The sequence below is a fragment of the Oncorhynchus clarkii genome, chromosome 32 (genome assembly GCF_045791955.1).
Source record: "Oncorhynchus clarkii lewisi isolate Uvic-CL-2024 chromosome 32, UVic_Ocla_1.0, whole genome shotgun sequence".
Classification (NCBI taxonomy): domain Eukaryota; kingdom Metazoa; phylum Chordata; class Actinopteri; order Salmoniformes; family Salmonidae; genus Oncorhynchus; species Oncorhynchus clarkii.
This window is the reverse complement of record NC_092178.1, coordinates 10,168,679-10,179,228: the sequence shown is the minus strand read 5'-3', so window position 1 is coordinate 10,179,228 and position 10,550 is coordinate 10,168,679. Positions and strand designations below refer to the sequence as shown.

General features: G+C 46.3%; 1 protein-coding gene across 1 annotated transcript in view; it reads left to right on the top strand.

Annotated features, from left to right (window-relative positions):
- LOC139392276 (cell division cycle-associated 7-like protein) overlaps positions 1–4,843 on the top strand; it is a 23,071-nt gene extending 18,228 nt beyond the window's left edge. Inside the window, exons 10-11 of the mRNA XM_071140142.1 lie at positions 4,418–4,554; positions 4,650–4,843. Of these exons, the coding sequence (XP_070996243.1) occupies positions 4,418–4,554; positions 4,650–4,674 (162 nt within the window). The 3' untranslated portion in view covers positions 4,675–4,843. The remainder of the gene's footprint in view (positions 1–4,417; positions 4,555–4,649) is intronic.
- The last annotated feature ends 5,707 nt before the right edge of the window (positions 4,844–10,550 follow it).

Genomic DNA, 10,550 nt, shown 5'->3' with positions numbered 1-10,550 from the left:
CACACAGCCCTACTAGACCCCGCACACAGCCCTACTAGACCCCGCACACAGCCCTACTAGACCCCGCACACAGCCCTACTAGACCCCGCACACAGCCCTACTAGACCCCGCACACAGCCCTACTAGACCCCACACACAGCCCTACTAGACCCCACACACAGCCCTACTAGACCACACACAGCCCTACTAGACCTGGTCAGTACACACACAGCCCTACTAGACCCGGTCAGTACACACACAGCCCTACTAGACCACACACAGCCCTACTAGACCTGGTCAGTACACACACAGCCCTACTAGACCTGGTCAGTACACACACAGACCTACTAGACCACACACAGCCCTACTAGACCACACACAGCCCTACTAGACCACACACAGCCCTACTAGACCACACACAGCCCTACTAGACCACACACAGCCCTACTAGACCCCACACACAGCCCTACTAGACCCCACACACAGCCCTACTAGACCCCGCACACAGCCCTACTAGACCCCGCACACAGCCCTACTAGACCCCGCACACAGCCCTACTAGACCCCGCACACAGCCCTACTAGACCCCGCACACAGCCCTACTAGACCCCGCACACAGCCCTACTAGACCCCGCACACAGCCCTACTAGACCCCGCACACAGCCCTACTAGACCCCACACACAGCCCTACTAGACCCCACACAGCCCTACTAGACCACACACAGTCCTACTAGACCACACACAGTCCTACTAGACCACACACACAGCCCTACTAGACCTGGTCAGTACACACACAGCCCTACTAGACCCGGTCAGTACACACACACAGCCCTACTAGACCACACACAGCCCTACTAGACCTGGTCAGTACACACACAGCCCTACTAGACCACACACAGCCCTACTAGACCACACATAGCCCTACTAGACCACACAGAGCCCTACTAGACCACACACAGCCCTACTAGACCCCACACAGCCCTACTAGACCCCACACACCCCTACTAGACCCCACACACCCCTACTAGACCCCACACAGCCCTACTAGACCCCACACAGCCCTACTAGACCACACACAGCCCTACTAGACCACACACATCCCTACTAGACCACACACAGCCCTACTAGACCACACACAGCCCTACTAGACCACACACAGCCCTACTAGACCACACACAGCCCTACTAGACCACACACAGCCCTACTAGACCACACACAGCCCTACTAGACCCCACACACAGCCCTACTAGACCCCACACACAGCCCTACTAGACCCCACACACAGCCCTACTAGACCCCACACACAGCCCTACTAGACCCCACACACAGCCCTACTAGGCCCCACACACAGCCCTACTAGACCCCACACAGCCCTACTAGACCTGGTCAGTACACACACAGCCCTACTAGACCCGGTCAGTACACACACACAGCCCTACTAGACCACACACAGCCCTACTAGACCTGGTCAGTACACACACACAGCCCTACTAGACCACACACAGCCCTACTAGACCACACACAGCCCTACTAGACCTGGTCAGTACACACACAGCCCTACTAGACCCGGTCAGTACACACACAGCCCTACTAGACCTGGTCAGTACACACACAGCCCTACTAGACCTGGTCAGTACACACACAGCCCTACTAGACCACACACAGCCCTACTAGACCTGGTCAGTACACACACAGCCCTACTAGACCACACACAGCCCTACTAGACCACACACAGCCCTACTAGACCACACACAGCCCTACTAGACCACACACAGCCCTACTAGACCTGGTCAGTACACACACAGCCCTACTAGACCTGGTCAGTATACACACAGCCCTACTAGACCACACACAGCCCTAATAGACCTGGTCAGTACACACACAGCCCTACTAGACCCGGTCAGTACACACACACAGCCCTACTAGACCACACACAGCCCTACTAGACCACACACAGCCCTACTAGACCTGGTCAGTACACACACAGCCCTACTAGACCCGGTCAGTACACACACAGCCCTACTAGACCTGGTCAGTACACACACAGCCCTACTAGACCCGGTCAGTACACACACACAGCCCTACTAGACCACACACAGCCCTACTAGACCACACACAGCCCTACTAGACCACACACAGCCCTACTAGACCACACACAGCCCTACTAGACCACACACAGCCCTACTAGACCACACAGAGCCCTACTAGACCCCACACAGCCCTACTAGACCCCACACAGCCCTACTAGACCCCACACAGCCCTACTAGACCCCACACAGCCCTACTAGACCCCACACAGCCCTACTAGACCCCACACAGCCCTACTAGACCACACACAGCCCTACTAGACCACACACAGCCCTACTAGACCCCACACAGCCCTACTAGACCCCACACAGCCCTACTAGACCCCACACACAGCCCTACTAGACCCCACACACAGCCCTACTAGACCCCACACACAGCCCTACTAGACCCCACACACAGCCCTACTAGACCCCACACACAGCCCTACTAGACCACACACAGCCCTACTAGACCACACACAGTCCTACTAGACCACACACACAGCCCTACTAGACCTGGTCAGTACACACACAGCCCTACTAGACCCGGTCAGTACACACACACAGCCCTACTAGACCACACACAGCCCTACTAGACCTGGTCAGTACACACACACAGCCCTACTAGACCACACACAGCCCTACTAGACCACACACAACCCTACTAGACCCGGTCAGTACACACACAGCCCTACTAGACCTGGTCAGTACACACACAGCCCTACTAGACCACACACAGCCCAACTAGACCTGGTCAGTACACACACAGCCCTACTAGACCACACACAGCCCTACTAGACCTAGTCAGTACACACACAGCCCTACTAGACCACACACAGCCCTACTAGACCTGGTCAGTACACACACAGCCCTAATAGACCTGGTCAGTACACACACAGCCCTAATAGACCTGGTCAGTACACACACAGTCCTACTAGACCTGGTCAGTACACACACAGTCCTACTAGACCTGGTCAGTACACACACACAGCCCTACTAGACCTGGTCAGTACACACACAGCCCTACTAGACCACACACAGCCCTACTAGACCACACACAGCCCTACTAGACCACACACAGCCCTACTAGACCACACACAGCCCTACTAGACCACACACAGCCCTACTAGACCACACACAGCCCAACTAGACCTGGTCAGTACACACACAGCCCTACTAGACCACACACAGCCCTACTAGACCCGGTCAGTACACACACAGCCCTACTAGACCCGGTCAGTACACACACAGCCCTACTAGACCTGGTCAGTACACACACAGCCCTAATAGACCTGGTCAGTACACACACAGCCCTACTAGACCTGGTCAGTACACACACAGTCCTACTAGACCTGGTCAGTACACACACAGCCCTAATAGACCTGGTCAGTACACACACAGCCCTACTAGACCCGGTCAATACACACACAGCCCTACTAGACCTGGTCAGTACACACACAGCCCTACTAGACCTGGTCAGTACACACACAGTCCTACTAGACCTGGTCAGTACACACACAGCCCTACTAGACCCGGTCAATACACACACAGCCCTACTAGACCTGGTCAGTACACACACAGCCCTAATAGACCTGGTCAGTACACACACAGCCCTACTAGACCCGGTCAATACACACACAGCCCTACTAGACCTGGTCAGTACACACACAGCCCTACTAGACCCGGTCAGTACACACACAGCCCTACTAGACCTGGTCAGTACACACACAGCCCTAATAGACCTGGTCAGTACACACACAGCCCTACTAGACCTGGTCAGTACACACACAGTCCTACTAGACCTGGTCAGTACACACACAGCCCTAATAGACCTGGTCAGTACACACACAGCCCTACTAGACCCGGTCAATACACACACAGCCCTACTAGACCTGGTCAGTACACACACAGCCCTACTAGACCTGGTCAGTACACACACAGTCCTACTAGACCTGGTCAGTACACACACAGCCCTAATAGACACCAAATATTTAGTTTCAGCACTAAATCCTTGTCTTTTTCCTCTTGTTCTCGTTCTCTCCTTCTCTCCCTTTTTCTCTCTCTGTGTCCTCTCTCTCTCTCTCTCTCTCTCTCTCTCTCTCTTTCCCTCTCTCTCCTTATTTCTCTCTCTCTCTTTCCCTCTCTCCTTATTTCTCTTTCGCTCTCTCCCTCTATCCCTCGCTCTCTCTCTCTCTCTCTCTCTCTCTCTCTCTCTCTCTCTCTCTCTCTCTCTCTCTCTCTCTCTCTCTCTCTCTCTCTCTCTCTCTCTCTCTCTCTCTGTCTCTCTGTGTCTCTGTGTCTCTGTCTCTCTGTGTCTCTCTCTCTCTGTGTCTCTCTCTGTGTCTCTCTCTCTGTGTCTGTCTCTGTCTCCAGGACTGGGAGTGTCCTCTGTGTAGAGGTATCTGTAACTGCAGTCTGTGTCGAAGGAGAGAAGGACGCTGTGCTACAGGACAACTGGTCCATTTGGCTCAACACAAGGGCCACAGCAACGTCCAAGATTACCTGGAGAGGTAGGTGTGTGTGTGAATGTTGGTTTGAGCCAATCAAGGTTGTTTAAAATGTTTTTAAAAAAACTCTCTCTTTTCTACCCTTTCTCTCTCCACAGCATCCAGAAAGATCTTAGAGCCTAGAGACAAGCAGACAGCGCCCCCGTTGGTCAGAACTGAGATTTACACCCAAATGTAATAATCTCTCCCGTCTCCTGAAGTGTACACTCGTTCACTTCTTCCCACCAATCTGAAAGTATTGGATTGGAGGAGACATGGGCTAAAAGAGGTTTCCACCATATTTCTTACACCAGTCAATGGAAGTGAACAAGTGTACATTTTGGAAGGAAGGTGAGATAATTAGGACGTCGTCACAATGATGCACATTGTCCTTTTTTAATAGCGTCACGGTTCGGACTAGAACTCAGGGTTGTTCCTCAACCTCTGCCACAGGTCCCTCTGACACCTTATTTAATCACAGTCATGTTCAGTAGGCACACGACGCTTTGAAACGGGGAGGTAGTACCTGACATTCTGCAGGAAGAACCGTAATAACATGCATATGTTATTCAGTATTTATTTGGACAGTGAAGCAGAAAGATTTGATTTATGTCTATCCACCATTTTGGATTTGAGATCAAATGTTGTATGAGGTGACCCGTACAGAATGCAGGGGTTGAAACCGGTTCAGGGAACAGAACCGAAATCCTGACAATAACGAAAATGTTCAAGGAACAGAATCCGAACTGGGAACAAAAGTAATCTATACTATACGGGAACAGAATTTGTTATTTTAAAATTATGAGAACTGGTTAATAAATGTTCCGGGCATTTATTTATTTTTATTTATTTTTTCGGTCCCACAAAAAATGTTTAAAAAAAAGCGCCTTTGCAAAAGCCCACCCTCTGTCAATCAAACTTCCTCCAGCGTCTGTCTGCCAGCTGAAAATCATTGCCTATGTGTGCGCATGTAGTCTACCAAGAATGCTTTAATAGGTTTTTATTAGTCGAGGTAATTGAGGTAATATGTACATGTAGGTAGAGTTATTAAAGTGACCATGAGTAGATTATATAAAGAGAGTAGCAGCAGTGTAAAAGAGGGGTCTGGGTAGCCATTTGATTAGCTGTTCAGCAGTCTTAAGGCTTGGGGGGTAGAAGCTGTTAAGAAGCCTTTTGGTCCTAGACTTGACGCTCTGGTACCGCTTGCCGTGCGGTAGCAGAGAAAACAGTCTATGATTTGGGTGGCTGGAGTCTTTGACAATTTGTAGGGCCTTCCTCTTATACCGCCTGGTATAGAGGTCCTGGATGGCAGGAAGCATGGCCCCAGTGATGTACTTGGCCGTACGCACTACCCTCTGTAGTGCCTTGCGATCGAAGGCGGGGCAGTTGCCGTACCAGGCAGTGATGCAACCAGTCAGAGGAGACTCTCGATGGTGCAGCTGTAGAACCTTTTGAGGATCTGAGGACCCATGCCACATCTTTTCAGTGTCCTGAGAGGGGAATAGACTTTGTCGTGCCCTCTTCACGACTGCCTTTAGTGTGTTTGGACCATGATAGTTTGTTGATGATGTAAACACCAAGGAACTTGGAGTTCTCAACCTGCTCCACTACAGCCCCGCCGATGATCGTAAAACGGCAGCCATTAGTCACGTGGCGCCATTAGCCACGTGGCGCCGAAGAAGATGGCTGTAGCATCTCGCGACCTACTCTTGTCTGGCCATCACACATGTAAACAACGTTAGCTTGCCCCCCACTCTATAGCAAGCTGCTCTAGCCACAGTTAGTTTGGGTCGAACCGGTTCAGAACTTTCTTTTGCTGATTGTAAAAAATATAAAAATATATATATATTATGGATCTGTTCAGAACGGAACTATTGGAAATGTAAACTTTTATTTAAGGGTATTTTCATACATATCTGTTTTTACCGTTTTTAAAAATGAAAGCACTTTTATGTATCTAGTTCCCCCCATTTTGAAGGTGTCATAAGTATTTGGACAAATTCACTTTTTTTGTATTAAAGTAGTCACGTTTAGTATGTGGTTTCATATTCCTAGCCCACAATGACTACGTCTAGCTTGTCGCTCTACAAACGTTTGTAGTTTGTTTTAGTTGTGTTTTGAGATTGTTGTGCCCAATAGAAAATGAATGGTAGAGGTATAAATATCATAATGCTAAACTCACCCGTCATTGGTGATAGTGAGAGGTCCTAGCATATCTTAAGGGGGGGGTATTATCTTTGTTCCTCTTAACTTTCTCACTCATCGTTATTCACGATTTTAATTCATGATTATCCATAATCGTGGTAGCATCCACATTTTAATGTAGTGTTCAGAAATGTATTCTATTCTTATTTAAAAAATAAAAGTGACTCCAAAATGACGCAATACCTTATTTAACATTTGATCTCATCTCAAAATGCTGGAGTATAGAGCCAAATTAAAGTTTTTTTTAGCTACACTGTTGAAATAAATACGTAGGGGAGTGTATATTTACCATTTGCAGAATGTTTTGCTACGGTGTGCCCTACTGAACACAACCCAGGAAAACCATAACTTGTTGGACACTGCTCCTAAAAAGGTTGAGTGGCACGGATGGAGATGTGTGGTTCAGCATTTTGACAGGCAGCTCAATTCTGGTCTTTTGACCAATCAGATCAGCTCTTAAAAATATTTTTGCGAAAATATCTAATGTGATTGGTCAGAACACCAATTAGAGGGGGGGGGGGGAGGTCAGAATTGTTCTGGCTGTCTAAATGCAACCTTACTACTACTTATTTGTTTTTATGTACGTTGACTTTTGATGTTGATGGGCTACTTTTCTACGTGGGTTAAGACGATGCTGTTGCTTGTACCATCCATGTACAACAGATGTTGTAAAATAGTACTGAAAGGTTTAACTTCTTTTTTTTTTTAAATCATATTTTTGTGACAACAGTCAGGCAGTGGAGTCAAACTTATTTTATTAGACGAAGCGGAGGGTAAAAAACAACACTATTAAATTGCCTATTTTTTTTTATTTGGAAAATAACGTTTACACGCGTATTATTACGCTAAATTAGCATAGTTAGTGTTTACGTCACTGGAGAGTTTACCCACCTATTTTACCACTACGTCCCTGATGGTGAGACCTTTCACTGAGTCAGTGTCTCCTAAATTACTCAAACGTGACTCTAGACCATAGCCGATACAAATGGATACCTTTGGCGTGTACTGTACTGTTTTTAATACACTGTGTTTATAAATAAAGGTTTTAACACTGCCTCGAACAGTGGACACTTTGAATCTGAATAAAATAACTGAAGTTATGTTTACTGGCTGGTTTCTGTCTATTTGTGTGTTTGACAATGGCTTTATTAGCAGTTTGGTGTGTTTTAATTGTTTTTATTTAACCAGGTAGGCTAGTTGAGAACAAGTTCTCATTTACAACTGTGACCTGGCCAAGATGAAGCTAAGCAGTGTGGCACAGACAATACAGAGTTGTTACACATGGATAAACAAGACAAGTCAATGACACAGTAGAGAAAATAAAGTCTATATACAGTGTGTGCAAAAGGCATGAGGAGGTAGGCAATACAAAGGCCATAGGAGAGAATAATTACAATTTAGCAGATTAACACTGGAGTAATAAATGAGCAGATGATGATGTGCAGGTAGAGATATTGGTGTGCAAAAGAGCAGAAAAGTAAATAAAATAAAAACAGTATGGGGATGAGGTAGATAGATTGGGTGGGCTATTTACAGATGGACTATGTACAGCTGCAGTGATTGGTTAGCTGCTCAGATAGTTGATGTTTAAAGTTGGTGAGGGAGATAAAAGTCTCCAACTTCAGCGATTTTTTAGTTATTTATTTATTTATTTTTGCAATTTGTTCCAGTCATTGGCAGCAGAGAACTGGAAGGAAAGGCGGCCAAATGAGGTGTTGGCTTTGGGGATGACCAGTGAGATATACCTGCTGGAACATGTGCTACGGGTGGGTATTGTTATCGTGACCAGTGAACTGAGATAAGGCGGACCTTTACCTAGCATAGACTTATAGATGACCTGGAGCCAGTGGGTCTGGCGACGAATATGTAGCGAGGGCCAGCCGACTAGAGCATACAGGTCGCAATGGTGGGTGGTATAAGGGGCTTTGGTAACCAAACATATGGAACTGTGATAGACTGTATCCAGTTTGTTGAATAGAGTGTTGGAAGCTATTTTGTAGATGACATCGCCGAAGTCGAGGATCGGTAGGATAGTCAGTTTTACTAAGGTAAATTTGGCGGCGTGAGTGAGGCTTTGTTGCAAAATAGAAAGCCGATTCTAGATTTGATTGTGTCTAGATAGATGTAATTTTTAATGTCTGTAGTAGCTGACCTGACGTAAATCACATAGAAATGTGAGTTATAGATCTGTCATTCTCATTGAAAGCAAGTCTCACAAGCGGTAGATCTGTTCTATGTGCGCTATTTCTTTGCTTCCCTTTAAAGGACAGCTTTTGGGTGGAGTTATCTTTTGGTATTTGTTTCACTAATCCATTGTTGATATAGTGCCAAGATGTTTTGCATGTCATCAATCAAGTTTTCAAGATGTATAACTTACAAAATACAGAAATACAACCGGTTTGATGCATTTTGAATCATATGAAAATGTATTTTGAAAGTGATACAGTATATCTTGAAAACTTGATTGCTGACATGCAAAACATGTTGGAATTATATCAACTGTGGACTAATGAAACAAATACCAAATAATTGTTTTGGGTCGAATTTTCCAGGAAGTTTTTTTGTTTGTGTGTCTTACTTTCAGTTTTGTACACTAGATTCAAACGGCTGAAAATATATTTTTGGTTATGGAAAATATTTCAGTGGTTTAGATGGTACAATGATTCTCTACACTATATTTGCTTCTTTAGTCACATAAACCTAAAAATAGGCAACACAACCAGGAAATGGAGGAGCGGTTTCTGCACAGTGCACTTTTTAATGGCTGTGGTAGGAGTTTGGGGTTTGGATAGATGTAATCCTTAATGGCTGTGGTAGCAGTTTGGGGTTTGGATAGATGTAATCCTTAATGGCTGTGGTAGCAGTTTGGGGTTTGGATAGATGAATAGATGTAATCCTTAATGGCTGTGGTAGCAGTTTGGGGTTTGGATAGATGTAATCCTTAATGGCTGTGGTAGCAGTTTGGGGTTTGGATAGATGTAATCCTTAATGGCTGTGGTAGCAGTTTGGGGTTTGGATAGATGAATAGATGTAATCCTTAATGGCTGTGGTAGCAGTTTGGGGTTTGGATAGATGTAATCCTTAATGGCTGTGGTAGCAGTTTGGGGTTTGGATAGATGAAATCCTTAATGGCTGTGGTAGCAGTTTGGGGTTTGGATAGATGTAATCCTTAATGGCTGTGGTAGCAGTTTGGGGTTTGGATAGATGAATAGATGTAATCCTTAATGGCTGTGGTAGCAGTTTGGGGTTTGGATAGATGGATAGATGTAATCCTTAATGGCTGTGGTAGCAGTTTGGGGTTTGGATAGATGAATAGATGTAATCCTTAATGGCTGTGGTAGCAGTTTGGGGTTTGGATAGATGAATAGATGTAATCCTTAATGGCTGTGGTAGCAGTTTGGGGTTTGGATAGATGTAATCCTTAATGGCTGTGGTAGCAGTTTGGGGTTTGGATAGATGTAATCCTTAATGGCTGTGGTAGCAGTTTGGGGTTTGGATAGATGTAATCCTTAATGGCTGTGGTAGCAGTTTGGGGTTTGGATAGATGTAATCCTTAATGGCTGTGGTAGCAGTTTGGGGTTTGGATAGATGTAATCCTTAATGGCTGTGGTAGCAGTTTGGGGTTTGGATAGATGTAATCCTTAATGGCTGTGGTAGCAGTTTGGGGTTTGGATAGATGTAATCCTTAATGGCTGTGGTAGCAGTTTGGGGTTTGGATAGATGTAATCCTTAATGGCTGTGGTAGCAGTTTGGGGTTTGGATAGATGAATAGATGTAATCCTTAATGGCTGTGGTAGCAGTTTGGGGTTTGGATA